Below are 27,424 nucleotides of genomic sequence, written 5' to 3' on the forward strand. Positions count from 1 at the left end.
AAATAGTTTCGAAACACAATTCAGATAACTGCCTTAATCTGAACCTTCTATAAATGCAAGGTATAACAGACGCTGATAAAGATGTTAATAGAGACATGGGGAATCTAAAATTTGCATTCCACGACATGTCTCCTCAGCTAAGCAGAAATCGTTAGCGAATTGGTTTCTTGTACTCATACAGAGTAGATCCGAATAAAAATAAAATTAAAGACAGTCAAGATTTCCTTTCACGCAAAAATAGTCTATATATCTGTTGATACGTATTTCGCTTTAATAAAGCTCATCAGAACAGTTATTCATAGGCTTTCTCAACGTGAAAAATAAATCTTTTCCTGTCTTTGTGAAGCAACGATAAAATGGCTTCGAAACGGACGCAATAGCGACATCTGATATTAAATCCGTAAAATAGTTTCGAAACACAATTCAGATAACTGCCTTAATCTGAACCTTCTATAAATGCAAGGTATAACAGACGCTGATAAAGATGTTAATAGAGACATGGGGAATCTAAAATTTGCATTCCACGACATGTCTCCTCAGCTAAGCAGAAATCGTTAGCGAATTGGTTTCTTGTACTCATACAGAGTAGATCCGAATAAAAATAAAATTAAAGACAGTCAAGATTTCCTTTCACGCAAAAATAGTCTATATATCTGTTGATACGTATTTCGCTTTAATAAAGCTCATCAGAACAGTTATTCATAGGCTTTCTCAACGTGAAAAATAAATCTTTTCCTGTCTTTGTGAAGCAACGATAAAATGGCTTCGAAACGGACGCAATAGCGACATCTGATATTAAATCCGTAAAATAGTTTCGAAACACAATTCAGATAACTGCCTTAATCTGAACCTTCTATAAATGCAAGGTATAACAGACGCTGATAAAGATGTTAATAGAGACATGGGGAATCTAAAATTTGCATTCCACGACATGTCTCCTCAGCTAAGCAGAAATCGTTAGCGAATTGGTTTCTTGTACTCATACAGAGTAGATCCGAATAAAAACAAAATTTAAGACAGTCAAGATTTCCTTTCACGCAAAAATAGTCTATATATCTGTTGATACGTATTTCGCTTTAATAAAGCTCATCAGAACAGTTATTCATAGGCTTTCTCAACGTGAAAAATAAATCTTTTCCTGTCTTTGTGAAGCAACGATAAAATGGCTTCGAAACGGACGCAATAGCGACATCTGATATTAAATCCGTAAAATAGTTTCGAAACACAATTCAGATAACTGCCTTAATCTGAACCTTCTATAAATGCAAGGTATAACAGACGCTGATAAAGATGTTAATAGAGACATGGGGAATCTAAAATTTGCATTCCACGACATGTCTCCTCAGCTAAGCAGAAATCGTTAGCGAATTGGTTTCTTGTACTCATACAGAGTAGATCCGAATAAAAATAAAATTAAAGACAGTCAAGATTTCCTTTCACGCAAAAATAGTCTATATATCTGTTGATACGTATTTCGCTTTAATAAAGCTCATCAGAACAGTTATTCATAGGCTTTCTCAACGTGAAAAATAAATCTTTTCCTGTCTTTGTGAAGCAACGATAAAATGGCTTCGAAACGGACGCAATAGCGACATCTGATATTAAATCCGTAAAATAGTTTCGAAACACAATTCAGATAACTGCCTTAATCTGAACCTTCTATAAATGCAAGGTATAACAGATGCTGATAAAGATGTTAATAGAGACATGGGGAATCTAAAATTTGCATTCCACGACATGTCTCCTCAGCTAAGCAGAAATCGTTAGCGAATTGGTTTCTTGTACTCATACAGAGTAGATCCGAATAAAAATAAAATTAAAGACAGTCAAGATTTCCTTTCACGCAAAAATAGTCTATATATCTGTTGATACGTATTTCGCTTTAATAAAGCTCATCAGAACAGTTATTCATAGGCTTTCTCAACGTGAAAAATAAATCTTTTCCTGTCTTTGTGAAGCAACGATAAAATGGCTTCGAAACGGACGCAATAGCGACATCTGATATTAAATCCGTAAAATAGTTTCGAAACACAATTCAGATAACTGCCTTAATCTGAACCTTCTATAAATGCAAGGTATAACAGACGCTGATAAAGATGTTAATAGAGACATGGGGAATCTAAAATTTGCATTCCACGACATGTCTCCTCAGCTAAGCAGAAATCGTTAGCGAATTGGTTTCTTGTACTCATACAGAGTAGATCCGAATAAAAATAAAATTAAAGACAGTCAAGATTTCCTTTCACGCAAAAATAGTCTATATATCTGTTGATACGTATTTCGCTTTAATAAAGCTCATCAGAACAGTTATTCATAGGCTTTCTCAACGTGAAAAATAAATCTTTTCCTGTCTTTGTGAAGCAACGATAAAATGGCTTCGAAACGGACGCAATAGCGACATCTGATATTAAATCCGTAAAATAGTTTCGAAACACAATTCAGATAACTGCCTTAATCTGAACCTTCTATAAATGCAAGGTATAACAGACGCTGATAAAGATGTTAATAGAGACATGGGGAATCTAAAATTTGCATTCCACGACATGTCTCCTCAGCTAAGCAGAAATCGTTAGCGAATTGGTTTCTTGTACTCATACAGAGTAGATCCGAATAAAAATAAAATTAAAGACAGTCAAGATTTCCTTTCACGCAAAAATAGTCTATATATCTGTTGATACGTATTTCGCTTTAATAAAGCTCATCAGAACAGTTATTCATAGGCTTTCTCAACGTGAAAAATAAATCTTTTCCTGTCTTTGTGAAGCAAAGTCTTTTACTTTTTTACGGATTTAATATCAGATGTCGCTATTGCGTCCGTTTCGAAGCCATTTTATCGTTGCTTCACAAAGACAGGAAAAGATTTATTTTTCACGTTGAGAAAGCCTATGAATAACTGTTCTGATGAGCTTTATTAAAGCGAAATACGTATCAACAGATATATAGACTATTTTTGCGTGAAAGGAAATCTTGACTGTCTTTAATTTTATTTTTATTCGGATCTACTCTGTATGAGTACAAGAAACCAATTCGCTAACGATTTCTGCTTAGCTGAGGAGACATGTCGTGGAATGCAAATTTTAGATTCCCCATGTCTCTATTAACATCTTTATCAGCGTCTGTTATACCTTGCATTTATAGAAGGTTCAGATTAAGGCAGTTATCTGAATTGTGTTTCGAAACTATTTTACGGATTTAATATCAGATGTCGCTATTGCGTCCGTTTCGAAGCCATTTTATCGTTGCTTCACAAAGACAGGAAAAGATTTATTTTTCACGTTGAGAAAGCCTATGAATAACTGTTCTGATGAGCTTTATTAAAGCGAAATACGTATCAACAGATATATAGACTATTTTTGCGTGAAAGGAAATCTTGACTGTCTTTAATTTTATTTTTATTCGGATCTACTCTGTATGAGTACAAGAAACCAATTCGCTAACGATTTCTGCTTAGCTGTGGAGACATGTCGTGGAATGCAAATTTTAGATTCCCCATGTCTCTATTAACATCTTTATCAGCGTCTGTTATACCTTGCATTTATAGAAGGTTCAGATTAAGGCAGTTATCTGAATTGTGTTTCGAAACTATTTTACGGATTTAATATCAGATGTCGCTATTGCGTCCGTTTCGAAGCCATTTTATCGTTGCTTCACAAAGACAGGAAAAGATTTATTTTTCACGTTGAGAAAGCCTATGAATAACTGTTCTGATGAGCTTTATTAAAGCGAAATACGTATCAACAGATATATAGACTATTTTTGCGTGAAAGGAAATCTTGACTGTCTTTAATTTTATTTTTATTCGGATCTACTCTGTATGAGTACAAGAAACCAATTCGCTAACGATTTCTGCTTAGCTGAGGAGACATGTCGTGGAATGCAAATTTTAGATTCCCCATGTCTCTATTAACATCTTTATCAGCGTCTGTTATACCTTGCATTTATAGAAGGTTCAGATTAAGGCAGTTATCTGAATTGTGTTTCGAAACTATTTTACGGATTTAATATCAGATGTCGCTATTGCGTCCGTTTCGAAGCCATTTTATCGTTGCTTCACAAAGACAGGAAAAGATTTATTTTTCACGTTGAGAAAGCCTATGAATAACTGTTCTGATGAGCTTTATTAAAGCGAAATACGTATCAACAGATATATAGACTATTTTTGCGTGAAAGGAAATCTTGACTGTCTTTAATTTTATTTTTGCATCGTATATACTTTAACTTGTTCGTGTACTTAATTAAGTACAAGTATTTGTCAGGTAGCGTTTAATAGCGTCTAAAAATAGCCGCTTTAACCATCCTAGGTTGTCCATCTGTTTTTAATATTGCTCTGGACCTACGTATCATTCTTATTGCATCAGGTCTGTGGCTATATATGTGTTCTATAGGTTTCGTCTTATTCATTATCTCTTCATTACTTAGCCAAGCAGAGATATACTACATCAAAAAATCTAATACCTTCATATATTTTTTAGATACCACATAGTATTACGACAGGGTTCATCAAAAGAATTTAATAGACTGTGTATATCAGATTGCAGTTTGTACGAAGGATAGTAAGTAAATGTTTTTAATATTTTTTTTGTATACAGTATAAAAAGGTAGTTCTATATTCATGGTTACGTAGTAAGCTTAACCGAATATGTTCTTTCCTTACTAAATCGGCTCGATTATATTCTTATGTCATATAAGCAACGGACTTTGTTAAAAGAATGGAAAAAAACCATGAATGTCATCTAAAATATTCTTTTTTGGTACAAAAAAGTGTGCAATGAATAGTTTTAATCGCCAAATGAACTTAGAACTGTGAGGCTAACGTCTGCTTGTGCATTAGTTTTCGTGTATTGTAACGTCAAGTCGTAATATGACCAGGGTCGTTGAGCAACCCTAAAATATACTGCTGGGAGTGTTGTGTTGCTCAAAACTAAGATCCTTAAAAATACAGTAACAGAAAAAATATGAAGGAATATACGAACAGTAAAAGAAGCATGATTTGAAGAGAAATGTCTTGAAATTGAAGATCTACAAAAGGAGCATGATGTATTCAGTTACCAAAAAGACAAAAGGAGCTACTGGTATGCGAAATAAAAGTCTACACAACTTTGTCGGTAAAGGAGCTAAAACCTTATAGTAAACGATATGGATCAACTAAGAAGATGGGAAGAGTACATTAAACCCACCCTAACAATGGGAAAATTAGAAAATACAATAAAAATAGCCAAAACAGAAAAGCTACAGGACAAGATGAAATAGCAATAGAAATACTTAAAATACTTGGAAATAGAGGGAATCAATCAATTCAACAGGCTGACTTAAGTATCTATTTGTGATTCGTCTAAAAATAAAAGAAATGTTAAAAAGTGCTATGACTATAGGACAGTCAGTCTTATGAGTCACATTTAAAAAGTATTTGGACACGGTTAAACATGAAAAATTTATTGAAATTCTTGATCGAGTCTGAATAGATGACAAAGACTTAAGAATTATGCATTTATACTATCACCAGCAAGCAAATGTCAGAATTGGCCTAGATACTTCTGAATCAATATACATTCTCCGTAAAGTTAGGCAGGGGTGCATCTTATAACTACTGCTTTTTAATCTGTACTTCGAGCACATTCTCAAAGAGGCATTTACCGGAGTTGATGTCGGTACCACGGTCAACGGAAACAGAATTAAGATCAGTGATCTGAGATATGTGTTGCTTGGGAGTTCTGTGGAAGAACTACAGTTATTATAGAATAGAATAGAATAGAATAGAAATATGCTTTATTGTCACTGAAAAGTGTATAGTTTTATGGACAAAGCTTACAAGGTTATAACAATTAAAATTTACTAAAATTAGATAAATCGTCAATATCACAAAATAAAAGATAATAAAATATACAATCCATTGCAAAATTTAACTAAACTGCAAATTGAAAAATAAAACCTTATGAAATAGTTAACGAATAAGTTTAAGTTGCTGCATGTGATACCCAAATATATATATATATATATATATATATATATATATATATATATATATATATATATATATGTATATATATATATATATATATATATACATTAGTTGCTTGTACCTAAACGTATGGAATGTTCATTTTCCGGAGATCTGCTTGGATGTTATCTCTCCATCGCATTCTGGGACGTCCGAGTGGTTTTTTGCCTGTGGGAATCTCCTCCCATACCAGTTTTACAAGTCTCTCGTTATGAAGTCTGTGCACGTGGCCTGCCCATCTTAGTCGCTGTGATTTAATTTTTTGGACAATATCGGCGTCATTGTCGAGTGCTTTTAATTCTATATTGGTTCTGATTTTATACTGGTTTGTGGTGATGTCATGGTGAGGTCCAAGTATTTTTCGTTCAAAGCGTCTGAGCTTTTCTTCGTTTGCTTTGGTCATGATCCACGTTTCGCATCCGTATATTATTACAGGTCTTACGATGGATTTATAGATTTTGATCTTTGAACTTCTTGTAAGATTTTTTGATTTTATGAGCTTATCCAGTGCGAATAAACAGCTGTTTGCAGATTGGATTCTGTCTTTTATTTCTTCAGTTACATCGTTGTCAGCTGTGATTACGGCCTCCAGATACTTAAAACGTTGTCTTCTTTCGAAATTGAAGGTGTTGATCGTCACATTTTGTCCTATTCTGTCTCTTCGTGTGGTTCTATTTATACACATATATTTTGTCTCCTCTTCATTAATCTTCAGCCCCACTTCACTTGTTGCTCCTTTCACCTTGTTGAAGATGTCTTTCGTGGATAGGATGGAGTCTCCAACGAGATCTATGTCATCTGCATATGCGAGTAATAGCTTGGGACCTTGAATCGATAGCAATTCTATTTTTATTTCGGCCGATCTCATGGCTTTCTCTAATACAAGGTTAAAAAGTAGTGAAGATAACTCATCACTCTGTTTGAGTTCACTGTGGATTTCAAAGCTACCAGACAGTTTATTATTTACACGTACTTTCCACCATCCATACAGACTTTGGTCATCCGATCTTTGGTATTGAGAACTCCGCCATGGCATTCCATACTTGGCTTCTTTCTACGCTATCATATGCCTGTCGAAAGTCTTTAGTTGTTCTTTAAGTTTGTCTAATTTCTTAGTTGTTCGTTAAGAAACTCTTCCACTGAATAATATGGTCTTTCCGATAGATACGCTTTTGTCAATTTATGGAACTTCAGTAAAGAAGTTGTATATTTAACTTGCAAAGGAGGATGGTTGTATAATTTTTTTGCCGAATATAATATAGATTTCTTTACTAACTCAGTGGACGGGATCTGTAAGTACACATCAAAGGTTGAATTTCTGGTATAGTAGTCATGGTTAGGTCTTTCTGGAAAAACATGTAGGTGTTTACGAATTAAGTAAACAGTTTCTAGAATATATAAAGAGGGAAGAGTTAAAATCCCGTGATTTTTGAAGTAGCTTCTGCAATGTGTTTTTCTACTGAGGCCAAAAAGATACAGTATTTTGTTTTGTAATTTTAAAGTAACATCAGATTGGGCAGCTGTACTAGAACCTCAAAAAGGAAGGCCGTATCAAAGATGAGACTCCAACAAAGAAACATATTTTATTTTGGAAGTTGCTAAATTAATTTCCTTCGAAACAGATCTTATTGCATAGCAGGCTGAGGCTAGTTCCTTACTTAACAAATCGATATGAAGGGACCATTTAACGTTGCTGTATATAAAAATACCAAGAAATTTTACAGAATCAACGATACTGATCTGGCTGTTATTAAGAAGCAAGGGTTGAAGAACTCCTTTATAGGATAATGCTACTATCTTATCCACGTTAAAAGAGAGTAAATTAGAGTCGGACCAGGTTTTTATTTTAAATAGATCAGAAGTTACAGTTGTATGAAGAGTTGCAATATTAGAGTTCCTCAGGTAATATTGGTATCATCAGCAAAATGAAAAAATCTTCCATCGATTTTTAAGTTAGTGATGTTATTTATAAAGATAAAGAAAAGTAGAGGACCCAATACGGAACCTTGTGGTACTCCACGTACAATGCTTGTGTGACTAGAGTCAGTATCCTTTGCTCTAACTAGTTGTATCCTATTCGTCAAGTAAGATTGGAACCAATTCCAAGAAATACCTCGAATTTCGTAGAACTTTATTTTTTTGATCAAAATGTCGTGTTTTACACAATCAAAAGCTTTGGCATAGTTACAAAAAAGTGGTAGTGTAAAGATTATTGTTTACTGCTTTGGGAAAAAGCCGAACTGACTTTGAGATAAAATGTTGTTTTCGACATTTAGTTGTTTTCATAAAATGTTGTTTTCAGTAAGGACATAAGTCGGGCTTTTATAAGTCTCTCAAAAATTTTGGATAGGACCAGTAGTAAGGCAATAAATCTATAGTTGCAGACATTCGATTTTTCACCACCCTTATGAAGAGGAATAATAATGTCTTTAGGCACTCTGAAAATATACATTTTTCAAAGGAATCGTTAATTAGTGATACCAGGACTTCCAACACATTTTCTGGAAGATTTAAGAAAATTTTTATGGACAGTCCATCAGTACTACAGGAAGATTTGCTTTTGATACTACTGATTGTTTGGATCAGTTCAGGTTTATTAACTGGTCGTATAAAGAATGAATTTGAGACCTTTTTTGAATTGGATAGATAGGAAATAGGATCTTGTTTTGACAAATAAGTTGATGTTATATTTTTACCCACATTAACGAAGTAGTCATTTAGATTTTTACGGTTTGGAAGAGAAAATGTTTGAGCTATGTTAGTTTTATTTCGAAGATCGCTTATTATGGACCAAGCTTCTCTTGCAACATTTTGATAGCTTCCCAGGCGATTCTGATACATTTTTCTAGCTGTTTTGATATTTACTGATAGTGTTTCTGGAGAATGCGAAGAATTTGGCATAAAACTTATTACTTTAAAAACTAAATATATGGTGGTCAGCAAAACACCGATAAACATTTACATAATTACAGCATAATATTGTGTTGAAATAAAAAAAAAACGAAAACATCGCTTATCTAGGTTTTAATATAAACTGCAATTGGGATATGAGCACACAGATCAAATCTACATTGAAAAGGCCTGAGCAGTGTTCTTTCGAATAAAAAAAATATTATGTGGATGGAGTATTAATATTAACCTAAAAATAAGACTCGTCAAATGGTACATCTTCTCGACAATATTGTATGGAGTTGAAAGTTGAACGCTCATTAAATCTCTATTAAAACTACTTCAAACTTTTGAAATGTCAGTGTATCGAAGGCTACTTGGTTTACAAGGTGACAAACGAAGAGGTTTTAGAACATCTAAAAAAGCAACCCGAGGTAGTGAAAATCATAAAAATAAAAATTAGAGTATTTTGCCCATATCATGCGACACCCAGAGTGATATGGAATTCTCCATCTTATTATTCAGGTTAAAATATGTAGAAAGAGAGGTATCCGAAGAATAACATCATGGTTTCGTAACCTAAGTGAGTGGTTTAATCAGTATTCATCGTCACTCTTCACAGCTGCGGTGAATAAAATTGTGATAGCCAATATTATATCCAACATTCAGTAATGGGCATGGTATATGAAGAAACAAGTTTATCAGAAAATACAAAAAGAACTGATACCGAAAAATTTCTCTGTATATGCATTGCCTACTCTCAAAATTCTGAAAGAATTCTCGAAAAAAGGGTTACAGTAAACACAAAATATTTAATGAATTTCTAACAACTCTCTCTTATACCGCATTATGGAGAATTGCTCATATTATCATGATTTTGAAAACAGCAAATCCGATGGAAAAATTAAGTCTTATAGACCTATTAGTCTATTGTCAATTCAATAATGTCGAACCCCTGCAATTAAAATGAGTTGAGCTTTTGTGAAGCTCTAAAGGTATTTTGTGTAGCTAGCAGAAGATTATGATTGCCTTTACTTTTCAATATTTTCCAGTAGGTTGCACTAAATTGGTTTTCCATTTTCGGCATATTCCACGATGCGACTTTTCGGCATACGGTAAAACAGTTCTCTTTTTTCTCTTTCTTTATTAAGACTACCAGCATCATCGTTACCAATAATTCCTTTATATCCTAGAACCTATAACACAGTTACTTTTTTTGGTCTTCAGTTTCATAGGGCACTATTTGTACGTTCAAGTCCTTAAAGACACAAGTAGACTTCAGAGTCTTTAGTAGAGTGTTCTTGCCCAAAGTGTCGTCTTGTGTAATGTAAAAATTAACTTAATTAAATAGAAATAAAATCATATATACAAACATATATTACAATAGTGAAATAAAAGGTTTGGAATAGAAAATCGATTAACACAAAAAATATTTCATTTTCATTGGGGAAAATTAAAATATCCAATGGATTAACCTATTCGTTTACTTTTGTAAAAATTACGTATATTCTCCAAATCTAAATTTATATCTACAAAAAGCCTTAAAGGTATTCTTATATAAAATTTGCATCATCAATCAATAGCTGAAAACACATATTAACCCTCGGTAATCTTTTTTCCTTTTACTATATGGGAAGCATTTTCTGTTTGTATATGAGTCCTACATTATTAATGAGTTTGAATTATTTCAAATAAACGATGTGTTTCTCACGCTGGCGTCACTTCTAAATATAGATTTACTAATACAAAAAAATTATATAAAATCGTTAAAGTCATTATATCGAGGTTCTTCTGTATATATCCAGGTTTTTTTATATTATAATATTTTATATTATAATAATATTCAGATTGACAAGCTGGAAATTCCTGTATACAACAGTTTTACATACCTAGGTGTTCCCTGAGATTTCAAATTAACCTGGAATGAGCATATTAATAATTGTATTAACAAATGTGAAAAAAGCCTTAATATCGTTAAGGCTGTTAATCAATACGATTGGGGAGCAGGCTCGAAAATAAACTTATTATTTTACAGAGCATATACCAGATCAATTTTGGACTATGGAAGCTTTTTTATGGATCAACAATAAAATCTTGTGTTGAGTGAATTGGATAGAATACAAAGCTTTAAGGTTAGTCCTAGAAACCCTCAAATCTACTCCTACATCAGCTATTTTGGCAGAATTTTATTTGGGCAGCCACCTTTACATGTAACACGAAAATGTATTCTTAAACGCCAATATTCAAAACAGCTTGTTAGAAAAATATCTTGTATCTGTTAAAAACGTAACAAACAAATGGTGGACAAATAAAATATATCCGACTCTAGCTATTGCTTTTCCCAATCTATCACATTATCCGTACAATTAGAAAAGGCTTCTATTCTTTGGCTCTAAATATAACACTAATTATGACATACTTTATGAATATAAATCTATTGTAGTAATCCCTTCACATCGTTCAATTATTCCCGAATATTTAGTAGTAGGTACAAGATAAACTGTGGTGTGTGAATGCTATATAATAGGACTTTAATTGTAGTATTTCCCGCTGTCTTTCCATTTAGGTCATTTACCTTTAACTGTTGCCTGTATTGTTTGTTTAAAAAAAGTCGCTATGAAGGGCACCTTAGCGTGAACCGTGTGTCCTTGTTCATTCCTTTCTGTACAGTCACCAATAGTGTTTACAATGGGAAGGTTAGGAAATTGGGTGAATGAACGAAATAAAAAATTGTCAGATGTAAATTAAAAGGAAGTATAAGAGTTAATTGTTTTTATTTATTCACTCAATTGTCTGGACAAATAGGTCTTGAACCTAAGGCTAAAAAAATTACAGTCAGATTAACATAAGCTTAAACTTAAACTAAAATATAGTCACAAAGAGAAAGACAACGTTAATAGATAATAAAACATCTATTGGTTCCAAAATCAAACCCAATAACACAAAGTAGAGTTTAAATACTTTGTGAATACAACAATTTTTTAATCTGGGAGAAATCTCAAGACCACTAAGGATCAATGAAGATGAATCAATCATTAAAAACAGAGACTTTAACAGATGTCAGATATGCAAACATTCCTGAAACAATAAGCACATATTACAATGGAAAGATGCATCATCAGTCATGACAGAAACAGACAGCAAACAGAAAAATATCAAAGAAACAGCACATATCTTACTAAATGGAAAAAAATGTGTAGCAAACACACCAATAGAATATAGCAGGCTCTGGTTACAAATACTGAAAGAATAAGTCAGTAATAAGAATATAATCAACTTTAATGAGTTAATAGAAGGTCAGAAACACATCATCTAGAATTAACTACATAAGCAAAGACAGTTCAAAATCTGATATCAACCTGTTGATTTATAGGTACCCAGATCCTACTGCATTCTGTCGAGGAATTTGCGAGTCCAGTGTTTTTAATACTCTTTTCTCTAATATAGAAAATGATTTTTTTATATTCAGTGGACCAAGTAATCACCAGAAAAATTAAAACATATTTCAAAAGCTAATCTTGTTGCCCTCGTTTTGACAAAATATCCGATGTTAGAAAATTCAAACGGTACAGCTATAATGGTAGGAGAAATTAACGGTTTGTAGGCTACAAGTCTCGAACATGTTACATATGTGTAACATTTATTTAATTTTATGTCCATAAACTTAATATGGTTTTATCTCAATCTCTCACGTTTTGTTCTACCAAGAAACCATAGGTACACTTGATTTAAAAGTGAAATAGATAATTCCTTTAGTTACTCCTTAGAGGTGTATCTGGAAATATCTATTTTGAGACTTTTCAACAATATTCTCCCATTGCTGTTCCCATTTTAGTCTTATTTTATTTTTTATTCAGTTAAATATATCCCTTACTGTATAAATATTGCAAAATACTCCATTCTGCACCGCTTCCTTAGCTACAGTATCAGCTTTTTCATTCCCTGGTATACCTACATGTCCTCTAACCCAAGTAAATGTTATATTTAAATTTGCAATCATGTTTTTTAAACAACATAGGATACTTCATTCCTTCAAATTTTGTATTTTTTATAGAGTCTAATGCAGATTTAGAATCTGTTAATATTACTCCTTCGAGTATGTTATTGGATGGTAACACCTTTTATAATTGCAAAGAGCTTGGCAGTATTAATGCTACAAACAGGTGGTAATTTATATATCAATGATTGGTTTGTATTTTGGATACACCACAACCAACCCCTTCCTTCGTCTTAGATCCATCTGTCAATATAAGAGTTTTGTTATAGACTATTTGATGAGATTCAGTATCCTTGGGAATTATAATTCTGTGTGTTTTTATTAAAAATTTTAAAGGGAAGGTGTACATGTATTGTAATTTGTTACTACCAAACAAATTTTGGAGTCCATTGGTCTCAGTAAATGCTTCTACTATTGGGGAAGAATTTTTTAGTTCACTATACTGGTTTGTTAAGTCTTCTTTTACAATATGACTTAATGTGTTGATCATGCTTGACTCCAGGGCTTTTAGTTTTAACAAATATTTTTCCGATAATAACTGAGTTCGTAAATTCAAACGAATATCATTACATTCTGCCAGTATTGCATTCACTGGCGCGGATATAATCCCACCGATGCAAGTTCTCAGACATTTATATTGAACTATATCTATTTTTTTAAGGTTGGTATTACTTGAAGATCCGTATAAACAACATCCGTAGTCAATGATGGATCGCACATAGGTTCTATAGGTCATAAAAGCTAGAGGTTGCGCCCAACATCGATTTGTTATGCACTTAAGTAAATTAAAACCTTTCTCGCATTTACTTATTAGGTAACGTATATGACTGGACCACAGTAATTTTGTGTCAATTATGATACCCAAATATTTATATTCCTTAACTATCGACAGGGTACGCCCACACAAGGTAAGGTTCCCCGGTGCACGTAGTCTATACTGTTTAAAAAACATAATAGAACACTTTTCTGTAGAAAGGGTCATACCTATTTCTTCTGTCCATGCAATCACTGTATTCATAACGTTCTCTAGAGCTTCAATGCAAGCATCATAAGTATCTTATTCTTCTTCTTTTTCGGTATTTCCCATTATGAGTTCGCCGTTTTCGTCCTCCACAGCACTCTATTCTCCCAGTCACCTTCTCTGAGGTGTCTATCTATCATAGCATTTTCGACGTATGTTTTCCATCTTGTAGCAGGTCTTCCTGTCCGTCTTCTTCCCGGCGGGTCCCAGTTTAATATTCTTTTCGGCCACCTATGCTCTGGCATTCTTTGTACATGCACGTACCACTGTAGGGCTCTGTTTTCCAACTTTTTTGTAATTGAGCATTTTACTTCCATTCTGTTCCACATTTCCTCCGTTCTTATTCTATCCACTCTTGTGATTTGTAGACATCTTCTCATAAAGTCCAGTTCAACTGTTCTTATTTTATTTCGTATTGTTGTTGTCATTGGCCATACTTCCGCTCCATATAGGGTAATATTCATCACTATGCATTGAAATATCCTCTTTTTGTTTTCTTTGGTTAGAGTGTTGTTCCATATTACTCCATGAAGTGCTCTTGTGGCTTGTTTTCCCCGTGCTATTTTCATTTCTATATCTTTCATACAAGTACCATCTTGGCTAATCATTGACCCTAAATACTTAAAAGCCTTACAACTCTTATTAGTCTCTTCTTCTAAACTTAAGTTCAAATCTGCAACCTCGGGTCCAATACATAAGTATTCGGGCTTGCAGATATTTATCTTGAGTCCCCAAAGTTCATATTCTTCCTTTAATTTCCTTATCATATATTCCATATCCTCCCTGTCTTGTGCAAAAATGACTTGATCATCTGCGAAAAGTACTGTATGTAATATAATATATATCATAAGTATCTTGAATGGAGTATATACAGACATCGTCTGCATATTGGATACATTTGATGAAATTAGAGAAAAGTGAATGAAGATTCGCAGAATATATATTAAATAATGTAGGACTAAGTACTGATCCCTGAGATAACCCATGATAAACAATTCTTGGACCGTGTAATACATTTATATGGTCTTTGATGTATATACATCGAGAGAAATATAATTGTAATATATTTAGAGCAGTCATTTCACTCAAGCCAATATCAACCATTTTTTATTTAAGTATATTTAGGTTAACAGAGCCATAAGCCCCTTTTATATCAAGAAATATAGAAGCAAGATACTTATTAGAAGAGGACGTTATTTGAATGTCATTAACTAAATGTGTTACTGCATCCAACGTACCATATCCCCTCCTAAAACCATATTTAGTAGTTGGTAAGAGAGTATTGTACTATATGATACCACTCTAGCCTTGTTTTTATCATTCTTTTAAACGTTTTAGTTATACATGATAGTAAGGATATAGGATGATAGGAAGAATTTTCTATCTTTATTAGGTTTTAATATTAAAGAAATGGTGACTTTTCCAGAAAAGAAATTGCATTGGACTATATTTATCATTTAATAATAATTATTGTCACTATCAGAATCATTGTAATGCATTGTACCTAAAATTGTTCTTAATTCTATTTGTGTCTCGTGTAGTATTTGTTGATTTGGGATTACTAAATAAAAATTTTTAAACAGATTTTCAAAAAAAATATCTGGAAGTTTTTGTAAAATTTGTATTTCTAATTTTTTTTTTCTATGATTGAAAAGATTCCCTGTGGGGATTAGGAATAATAGGATTTGAATTTATATTTTTATTTTGAAAGGGGGGATTTATTTACGGAAACGGGAGAAACTGCTTTTCGTTTTTTAGGTTGTTGGGTAGAGGGACGTGGTACCCAGTTTTTACTACTTGTGTTAGAATAGTTGTTAGGGTTGATATTACCATTTAATTCAGGAAAATTGTGGAGGTTATTTAAAATTTCGAATTTATTATTTGTAACAATTTTGGAGTAAGATGGATTCTTTATTAAAACTTCGGCTTCCTTAAAAAATACATTTTGTTCAAACATAATCTTTTTAATCTTATGTAAATTGTTCCTGATATTTTGGACTTTCTTTTGATATAGATTTATGGTTATGTTTTTCACAATATATACAATAATTGTTAATAAGTGTATTCGGCATCTTCTTTATCATCATGGATTTGTCCACATTTTTTAGATTTAATTATTGTGCTTTTGCAATATTTAGCTGTATGATCATACCGGAGACACTTAAAACACTGTAGAACCGGGTAAATGTAAGGTTCAACAATAAATCTTACTAAATTAATCTTAACAAAGTGTGGCAAGTTATTTCCTATAAATGTTAAAACGACCATTTGTCTTGGTATAAACTGTACCTCATTATCAGAATCAATAATTTTACGTTTCATTCTTTTAACGTCAACAACTTTTTTGTCGCTTTCACTATTTTCTAATATGTATTTTTCGTCCAAAAGGTGTCCACTTCTCTAATAATAGCTTTTTTATGATTAAAGAAGTTAGGAATGTAAAAAACTAAATTATTATCTTCACAATAATTTATGTTCTGTAATGAAATTTGCAATATTACAAGTTTTAAATATAATTTTTACTTTGTTTTTACCAACCAACTTAATATCGATAATGTCTTTCTTTAAGATTGAGTTTTCAAAAAAATAATGACCAACTTTGACAGCTGATAATCGACTATTTAAATCAAGGTTCTACAATAACATAGTATGGTCCAATGTCTGTGGAATTATATTTATTATTTAAATTATAAACCTTGTCACCTTTAGCATCCATCAGTGGCGCACCGAGGGGGGGGGGGGTTGGGGGTTAAACCCCCCCCCCCAGGACCCTATTCCGACACTGTTACTTACACATTTTAAGGACTCAAAATGGAGCTAACATTATAAAAAAAAATTGTGACCAACCAAACCCCCCCCCCTCCAGAGGCAAATTCTAGGTGCGCTACTGGTATCCATGTTATTCTCTATGACATCTCTATCTGGGGGATCCTTCACAGACGGGGAATTGTCCCTGTCTCAAGTATTATTCATAATTTTCCAATGTACTTAGCATATTTCGATCCTACCAACGGAAACTGTCGTAACTCAAAATCGCTCAATCCGAGATAATTGCATTTAAAAATAATTATAAAAACTGACGTTCTGTAATTTTTTAATTATCGCTACTACGTTTTTTATTTTTTCACTTAGTAATTATTTGTGCAATCAGAATTATTGCAAACGAATATAAATTTCATAAAGATATTTTAGATTTTGGATTTTGAATGAGTTACTACAGTCTTCGTCAACAAAAATTTCATTTATAAAAACATATTACAATAATAAAACAAGTAAAATTAGCAGACATTTTATTTTTAGCAATTTGTTTATAATGACATTATGGCCACAGGAAGTTATAAAATCCCTGGTAAATTACTGGTATCAAATTGGCTTTATATAAACTTAATAGACCATTTAATTTTTTACTATCAATTGGTAAAGCACCTTGGTATGAACGTGATGGTTTATATTCTTGGGGTTTACGTAATTTTGATGTTGCGACGTCGAGTTCTTTGTAATTTTCTGCAAAACTGTAGGAAAAAATAACCTTTATAAGGTTTCTTCGGTTCGAAGTGAATTTTCCTATTTTGCTTATCTTTATCATCTCCGCAGTGTTAGTTAGCTTCCAGTTCTGTTCCTGAACCATTGCTTTAAAACTAAAAAAGTCTTCTTGAAACATTTCTTTAACTCTATACTGTGGGGAAGTAACTTTTGCCATCTTTATGAAGCTAATCCACTGGTCACGTGTATAAATATTCGAATGTCGTTTCTTTGCAACTTCTATCACAGCGTGCATGCTGTCATTTTCTTTCTGGGTATGACCCATCTCAAGGAAACGGTGTGTTATTTCCAGATCCAAAGTCACCGATGCATGAGAAAACATCGAAAAAATAAAACGATTGCGGTTTTGCCCTTCGCAATTGTCGGAGTATAACACGACTTTTCGAGTGGCATCTTGTTTTGCACCTTTAAAAAAATGCCATAAACAGCTTGCAATTTCATTCGGCCCCTTTTTGATATTTGTTCATGCCATACGTAGCAATATCCTTGATTATTGCCCAAGTCGTAAATAGTAAAATTATAAGCTGAAAGCTTACTCTTATAATAAAAGTTATTTACCTCTGACTTGGGCGTTACTATTACCTTCTGCAAATCGAAGCATATTGTTAAAAACGGTTGATTACTTTTTGGCAATTCCTTACTAGCATCTTTCAGATTTCTAATAGATTCTTTGTTTAAAACATGGCTACATCCCTGTGTTGTCTAACTGTAGCGATGGCATCCCATTTTTTGCGTTTGACATATTCCACGTACAGTCAGTGCATTACAGATATGTTTAACCCCTTTTATAAGTACATGCGCTTTGAGTTATTCCTTGTATAATGAGAAGGTACAAGTGGAAATAATTTTATGTGTTCTACAATGTTATCTTTTACAATATCCGGGATCTTGTGCGGTCTAGTATTATGTTTTCCTCTCTTATCTGATTCTATGGTACCTACTAGCTTCACTATTTTTTCCTTCAATGCAGTGCTAACAAATGTTTCAGAAATCACAACCGTATTCAAGAACATTGTCTTGAAAATTTTGCAAATTTGTTTCTCGATATTACCAATATTAAATTTATATTTGCGCGAAAAGTTTCTTCTAGAATTGTTTACAGTGATTTGCGTTTTACCTTGTTGTGTCACGTACCTTGCAAGAAAATCCCACTGCCTGGTATGATCTCCAAGTTTCCAAAATTCCTAAAAATTACTTGTCTTGTTTCAAAATTGAATATGCTATTACATTTATATCTGCAACTATCCTAACAAGGAATCTTCATCTTCTTTGAAAGTATAAACCTCTCTTTGCATTTCTTATGTTCCAGACCACTATTAATATAAGTTCTCTTTTGACTTTTTTGTCAATCCATTCGTTCTCATTTCTAACTCGTTTTCTTCCTATTTGAACCTTTTCTATCACTTTTCGCTTTCTTTTTAATGATAGTTTGTCCAATGACACATTACTTCTCTTGTTATCAGATAGATTCAAATTTTCGTTTTTGCTTCTGATCCTGAGGGAACATAGTTCGGATCATCATCGGAATAATCAGAAGAAAATATATTGGTATCAATGTCAACGGTATAATTGTCGTCGTTACTTTCATTTTCGTTGTGTAAAACAAAAAAAATAAAAAAATTTAAATAAAAAAAAAGAAACGTTTAAATGATTAAATACCTAGACTGTTCCTTTAAAATTAACTTTTTTTACTGTCCATGCTAGTAGAACATTCAGATTTTAAGAAGATATTCAAATAAATATAATGACACCAACTTACCTGATGCTACTTGTGCATTATTATTAACAAGTAGGTAATCCCAAAATTCGTTTAGTTCTCTGCGACATTATTATAAATTATTATAACAATAAAAAAGGTTCTCTTTAGTACTTCATCTAATGTGAAACGACATTTAACATAACCTATAACATTATTCGCTTGAAACGTGTATAATCCAGTAAAATGAGGCAAAAAAGGGGGCAAACCTCGGAATGAAAGATAATAAGCTGAAAATTTGCATACGTCTTTATTTTGATGGTATAAAACTTACCTCAAAAGTCTCATATAATCACGTGTCCGCGACTTAAGATATTAAAGGTCAAAGGTCACGAAAATGAGTTTTCTACAAATATCTCGTTTCCCTTACACTTTATGACATTTAATATGGTAAGAAAAATTGTAGAATGGAAAATTCTCTTCAATTTTTGTCTAAAGTACTTTTATGTACCTTCAACCCTTCTTAAGATAGAGCGCAAAGAGTGGGGGACCGCTTACCTGTGTATACGGTAACGCGAAGTCAGCCAGTAGGATTCAATAAATAATAAGTTATATAGTTAATTATTCACTTAAAATACTATTATTATCATTAAATTTTTTTATTTATTATTTAATAAACTATATTTATAGATATTAATTATAAAATATATATTTTTTATGTAATATTTATTTTATTTACGAACTCCGTTTTGATGAAACAATGAATGTGCCTATCAGCCAAGAACAATTTTTATCGAACACATCTAATAAAAAAATCTTTATAGACATGCTTACCGACAAATTAAAAGCTGTTAATATCACTACAAAACAAGCCAGAGATGATGCTGATGTTCTCATTGTAGAAACAGCTATTGCAGAGTCTGAACATGTAGGAAAAACTTCCGTCATTGTAGAATAAGATATTGATTTGCTAGTTATCTTGATAGGACGAGCTCAATCACATCAACAAGAATTTTTTTTTTAAATTGGTAAGGGTAATGCGGAGACAAAATTATATTCATCGAAAAGTTTTGATAAATACCCTTATTCTAAGAAACACATCTTATTTTTACACGCATTTAGTGGATGTGATACGACTTCTGCGATTTATAGGAAAGGTAAAATATCGTTTATTAAAATGTTCGAAAAAAATCACCATTTACATCAGTCACCTCAACTATTTCAACAAAAAAACTGCTCTGTGCAAGAATTATTTGAAAATGGAGTACGTATTTTCTTAGCAGCGTATAATGCTCCAACATCAGAAGACGATATAGACTCTTTTCGATACACCCAGTTCATCAAATCAACAAGACTCAACAAACCAGTGCAGTTATCAAGTCTTCGACCTTCAAGTGCAACAGCTCGTCAGCATATCATTCGTGTCTATTATCAGACCCAAATTTGGTTGGGAAATGATTTAGAACCCCAAGAATTCGGCTGGGTAATGCAAAATGAATTTCTGGAACCAATAGCAACATTATTACCGCCAGCGCCAGAAGAACTGCTGAATACAATATTTTGCAATTGCAAGAAAGGTTGTGGTTCTAATTGCGGATGCAGGAAATCAGGATTGCAATGTACTTTAATTTGTGGGCAGTGTAATGGACAATCATGTCTAAACGCTTCATCAACTTCAGATGATTTCAATGAAGAAAGTGAATATGCACCTGATATTCTTGAATATTTTTATTCTGATACTTTAATAAACGAGAATGATGATGATGAATCCGATATTGAGCAGTCAGAGGAAGAAGAAGAAGAAGAAGAAGAAGAAGACGATGAAGGGGAAAATTAATATAAAAATATTAACCATACATAATAAAAGAATATATATTATATTTGTAACTTTAATAAATCGATTATTAGATTAATAAATAAATATATAATTTAAAAAAATAATAAATATGATTTTTTCAGTATTTAATTAAATATAAAAATGATTATTGTTGAATTCTACACTTGATCTTAATTTATCGTATATACAGCTGTTAAAAATATCATTAAAGTTCATTTGAAATATTTCATTTAATATTGTATGTTTGTAAAAAAGAAAATAAATATTATATAAAAAATATATATTTTATAATTAATATCTATAAATATAGTTTATTAAATAATAAATAATAAAAATTTAATGATAATAATAGTATTTTAAGTGAATAATTAACTATATAACTTATTATTTATTGAATCCTACTGGCTGACTTCGCGTTACCGTATACACAGGTAAGCGGTCCCCCACTCTTTGCGCTCTATCTTAAGAAGGGTTAAAGGTACATAAAAGTACTTTAGACAAAAATTGAAGAGAATTTTCCATTCTACAATTTTTCTTACCACCTTAAATGTCATAAAGTGTAAGGGAAACGAGATATTTGCAGAAAACTCATTTTTGTGACCTTTGACCTTAAATATCTCAAGTCGCGGACACGTGATTATATGAGACTTTTGAGGTAAGTTTTATACCATCAAAATAAAGACGTATGCAAATTTTCAGCTTATTATCTTTCATTCCGAGGTTGCATCCTTATTTTACCGGACTAGTAGCCATATCTCGGTCCCTTTTCACAAATTTACAGCGAATACTATAGTAACTCCATAATACTACTTTTGTTGCGGTAAAGTACAGAGAGCATTGAGATACTACATTTACATTAATGTATATTTTGTTGTCTATTACGATTTGAGTTTTTATAATATTCTCTGGAACAAATTTCGGTATCATGAAATCTGTTTATGGTAATAACTCAAAATTGAAAAAAAAGAGTTATGACAGTTTTCCTTGGGAGGGTCGATTTAATGTATACTATATACAGTACCTAAAAACCTGACTAATTTGTGAATTAGTCACACTACACGAAAGACAACCTTTCTGAAATACGTTTCGTATAGAACTGAATAGAATTTGTGTGTTTAGTACTATTTAAATCGTAAAAATTCGTGACAAACTTTGAAAATTGTGTTTAAACTTGACAGTTTTTTGACAATTGTTATTTTAAATGGAAAATATTTTAATTGTTTATAAAAAACAGATATAAATATAAATAATTTTAACAAGAGCAAGAAAAAAGCAAGAGAGTTGTCAGCAAGATTTGAAAATAATGTGATAGATAAATGTGCGTACTGTGATAATATATCTTCGCCCTATAATAAATATGTTTAGGATGGACACTCCTTGATTTTAAATTTTTTTAATTATCTACATGGTCTACCAAACGAATTGTTATATTTAATAATATATTTTTATCATAGTTTATTGCATCTATACAAACAACTGATTCATAAAACTTTTTAGTTTTCAATTCAATGCCCCGTGAGGTCAATACCACGAAATAATCAGATATATTTGCTCTAATCTACTCTATTTGTTGTAAGTTATATCAGATTAGGTATATCTATTATATATCTATTATAAATTGTAGTATGTCGATTAGGGGGTGAATTTCTGAGTTTATTATTACCTTCCATCGATAAAATCAAATTGAATTACTTCCGGGTGTATATTAGTAATAAAAGCTAATCGTTTTTATTTTCAGCAGGAAGTTTTTCAATCGATGTATGCCAAATAAAAGTCAGACAGTGGTGAACACAATTTTTTCCAGGACTGGACTGAGTAACTTTTTTACAGTGAGTATTCATTTCGCATCTTTTTATGAAATAAACTGCTTGTTAAGAGTTTCTTAAAAACCGCTGTATAATTATTTCACAATAAAATATGTTGGATCTTTTACGAACAATTTATCAGTTAGACGAATCAAGATGACATAAATTGTGTCGTTCCAAAATATAATTAGACATAGATACAAAAAAATTTATCACTGATTATATAATTATTGTCAAGTGACCTTCTTCTTTGTGTGCCGTGCTTGTTTTAAAACGTTGGCTATCGTCGTATTAACAAGCTGATGAAATGTTTCTCGATCGGCAGCTAGATGAAACAGTTCCTCGACCGTTCGACCTGTCCATTGTCTAATGTTACGCAGCCAGGACAGTTGTTTTCTTACGACCCAGCGTATTCCTTCGATTTTGCCCTAAATGATCAACCTGAATAAACGATATTTAGGTCCTATCATTATACGAGCGAAGTATTGGACCTTTCTCAGTTTGATGATGTTGATCAATTCTCGCTCTCTGTGCATGGTCTCCAGCACACGTTCGTTAGATATATGTGCTGTCCACGAGATTCTAAACATACGACGATAATACAACGACTCGAAAGCTTCTAATTTGTTAAGATTTTTTAATTTTCTTGTCCCTCGTTATATCCGTAGAACAAATTGAACCAGAGGTAACACTTCAATACTCTTAGACGTGTTTTACTCTTAGACAGATTCTACTGCACAATACAAAACGCCAGTTAATGAACCTTTTTTGTGCAATTTCTATCCTGGTTGAAATTTCCTTATCACTTTCAACCCTGCAATCGATCTAGCTTCCCAGATATATAAAGTGTTTCACTCTTTCCAAGATCTTGTTATCTAATTTTAGAACTTGGTCTTCTATAGGAATTTTTCCGACATCATCCATATTGTTTACTTTGCGGTGATTTTTTCAGTGCATTTTTGTTTACAGCATTCAACGGGGTTTAAAGATCTTCTAGCCTCTTTGCCATTATGGCATTTGTTTATAGGATAATAAACTAACTTACTTAAAAAAAATAAAAATAACCTTATAAATGGTATTTTATGTGCACATGCTTTTATGTATCTGACAAGTCTTGGTCGAATGTCTTTGGTTGCGCACTAGCCGGAACCGGAAAATGTCACTCTGTGGTACTTCCCATTGGCGTTGTCACCTCTGCAAATACGCAACATGTAAACAGCACACACGTATTACGTTAAGTACGAGTTGTGGCGTAAACATCCTCCCCCCGTTGAAAGTGGTGCCTTACAAACACTGGCAGGAAGAGGTTAAATGCTCTGGAAAGCAACTTTGATGGTTGCCACTCTGGATATTCCATCTGAACCCTTGTGCAGTTTCAGAATTCTACCTGGTGGCCATCGTGTTGATGAAGTACACTCGTCTTTGATAAATACTATCGAATTTTCCAAATAGTTCCCCTTGTTGATTCTCCGCTTGGTGCGACGTTCTAACTCGCTAATATAGTCCATCTTTCAGCTGTCCCAACAATGTTGGGTCACTTGTTGTACAAGCTGGTATCTATTCAGTCTACTCAGATTAATATCGGTCACGTCTTGATCAGGAATAGCTACTGTAGGTCTTCCAATAAGAAAGTGAGCTGGGGTTAATGGAGTAAGGTCATTAGAATCGACACATAGGGGGCAGAGGGGACGAGAATTTAAAATTGCCTTTATCTGCGAGAAAATAGTAGTGAATTCCTCGAAAAGTAAATTAACGTTTGTTAAAACTCGTTTTAAGTGATGCTTTATAGAAATAGAAATAGAAATATGCTTTATTGTCACTGAAAATTATTGAACAATTTTATGGACAAAGCTAAAAAAAATCAGTCAAAAAGTACAAAAAGTATAAAACAAATATAATAAAAAAACTGAACAATACAATTTTAAATTAGTAAAATTATTGTATAACTTACATAATTTGTACAGACAAAAACAAATGAGACAAATTGTAGCCACTGCTTGAGACACCCAAATGTAATTATAAACAATACTAATTTTGTTTCTTTGTTATACATTAAGAAACTCATCAACTGAATAATATGGTCTTTCAGAGAGATAGATTTTTGTCATCTTACACAACTTAATGAAAGATGTTGCGGATTTAATTTCTCTTGGAAGGTGATTATAAAGTTTTTTTGCACTATATAGAATAGAATTCTTTACTAGCTATCGGTATTTAGCTATTTAGCTATCGGTAAATAAACGTTACAATCCGAATTTCTAATGGAGTAGATATGATCAGGTCTATCGGGAAAAATGTTTAGATGCTTGCGAATCAAACAAACCGTTTCCAAAATAAACAAGGAGAGAAGCGTCAAAATTCCGTGATTTTTGAAGTAGGTCTTGCAATGAGTTGTTTGTTTGAGACCAAATAGATAATGAATTGCTCTTTTTTGTAACTTAAAAATAGAATCAAATTGGGCCACTGTACTAGAACCCCAAAATGGAAGCCCATATCGAAGATGGGACTCGAACAATGAGAAATATGCCATTTTGACAGAAGATAAATTTAGTTCCTTCGAAACAGATCTTATTGCAAAGCAAGCTGAGGCTAGTTTCTTCCTTAAGGAGTCAGTATGCAAGAACCATTTAAGATCGCTGTCGACAAGAATACCCAGAAATTTCACGGAATTAACGATACTGATTTGGCTCTCATTCAAAAGCAAGAGTTGAATGACTCCTTTATAAGATAATGCTACTGTCTTATCCACGTTAAAGCTAAGTAAGTTGGAGTCTGACCAAGCCTTGATTATAAGCAAATCACCGGTTATAATTGAATGAAGCGTTGAAATATTAGAGCTGCTCCAAGTAATACTGGTATCATCAGCAAATAGAAAAATTTTCCCTTTAATTTTCAAGTAAGTGATGTCATTAATGAAAAGTAAAAAAGAATGGGACCTAATACTGAACCTTGCGGTACTCCACACTCAATGTTTTTACAACTAGAGTCGGTGTCTTTTATTCTAACCAATTGTTTCCTACCTACCAAGTAAGTTTTGAACCAATTCAAAGACACACCCCGAATTCCATAGAAAGTAAATTTTTTTATTCTTTTTTAATTTTTTTAATTTTACGCTCTTTACCCTTGCCTCCCAGAGGCCACTAAAATGCGGTGAATAATGAGGTATAAAACTCCACTCTATATAATGTAAATGAGTTTCATTTGCAATTGCCTCTTTATTCTGGTTAAAGAATTGTTTCAATTCGCGCTTATAAAATTTGACCCGTTGTCTGGAAATATTTTTGAAGGTTTTCCTCGCCTGGAGACGAAACGACGCAGAGTTTGAATAAAGGCTTCCGAAGACAGGTTAGAGATTTATTCTAAATGCAGATGAACAAACCGATATAACATTTTGACATAAGGTATACTATTCCTTTTCTATCTTTAATTTGAAAAGGGCCGACATAATCCACCAACACTATGGTACATGCGTTAGAAGGATTTACGCGTTTCCGGGGTAAATCAGACATAAAGGGCTCAATAGTCTTAGCTTTTAACTTAAAACATTTAATGCAATTTTTTACAGTTATTCGTGCAAGATTCCTGCCTGTTATGGGCCAGTACTCCTCCCTTATAGTACTCAGAAGAAGTTAAGGGGCACGCGTGAAAAAGACTTTCGTTCTCTAAAGAAAACAGTAGTTTAGTAAAATGATGCCTTGAATGTAGCAATGTGGGATGTTTTTTGTTAAAGACAAATTCAGAGTGTCTTAACCTACCACCAACTCGAAGAATATTGTTTGTATCCAAGACAGGAGCAAGACCTAATTGTGAATTATTTATGTTTTTAACTTTATTGATCCTTATTGCCTCTATTTCATTTTTAAAGGAATCATGTTGGCAAAGTATAACCAAAGTTTCTAAAGCAATCGTAAGTTCTTGTGCCTCTAGAGGTCCGTGTCTTGTATTTTCTTTATTTAAGTAATTGTATTTAAAAGAAAAAATGTAAGCAACTGATCTTTGCATTCTTAACAATTTAGAAAAGCGCTGACGTGCCACTAACGCTCTAAATCTAAATTATGTCTAGGATATAGATCCCTAGAAATAATTTCGGCTGGGTTATCGTGCTGAAATATATCGCTATTTTGAATTTTCTGTTAAAGATTGGATTTCCGAAATTCTGTTACTTGTAAAGGTCTTTAGCAGATAGGGACTGGTTCGTATCCACGCTGAAGCTATAGTTGAGTCCGACCATAAAGTTAAAGACTCGAATTCCATTTGCATCGACTTTTTAACCTTGGCAGATGAGCGCGCCAGTAATTACATGGCGCTTAACTCTAGATATGGAATTATTAACGTTTTTAGGGAGCTTCCTTTCTGTTTGCACACAGTAACTCAACACGTGTATCACCAGTTGCATTTACACTTCGCAAATAGATGCAAGCACCGTAAGCCCATTCAGACATGTCAGCAAAACCATGTAGCTGCACAGCAATAGCATTCTTGCAAATAGCTTGTCTATTCAACATCAATCCATTTAATGCTGGAATTTCTGATTCGAATTTTGACCAGGTCTCAAGTATTTTACCTGTAATTGCTGCATCCCATGACATTATATTTACACAAAGCCAAACTGATGTTCGTTTGAATAAGTACTTTAGC

The 27,424-nt window shown here is 32.7% G+C and overlaps 1 protein-coding gene across 4 annotated transcripts in view; it reads left to right on the forward strand.

Moving 5' to 3' along the window:
* The window catches only part of LOC140450207 (choline transporter-like protein 1), a 233,635-nt gene that overhangs the window by 92,750 nt on the left and 113,461 nt on the right, over nucleotides 1-27,424 (forward strand). For all 4 annotated transcript variants that reach the window (XM_072543684.1, XM_072543683.1, XM_072543686.1 and 1 more), the window contains 2 exons: nucleotides 4,473-4,553; nucleotides 22,720-22,810. In XM_072543684.1, the coding sequence (XP_072399785.1) occupies nucleotides 4,473-4,553; nucleotides 22,720-22,810 (172 nt within the window). The remainder of the gene's footprint in view (nucleotides 1-4,472; nucleotides 4,554-22,719; nucleotides 22,811-27,424) is intronic.

This window comes from Diabrotica undecimpunctata, chromosome 9 (genome assembly GCF_040954645.1).
Source record: "Diabrotica undecimpunctata isolate CICGRU chromosome 9, icDiaUnde3, whole genome shotgun sequence".
NCBI lineage: Eukaryota > Metazoa > Arthropoda > Insecta > Coleoptera > Chrysomelidae > Diabrotica > Diabrotica undecimpunctata.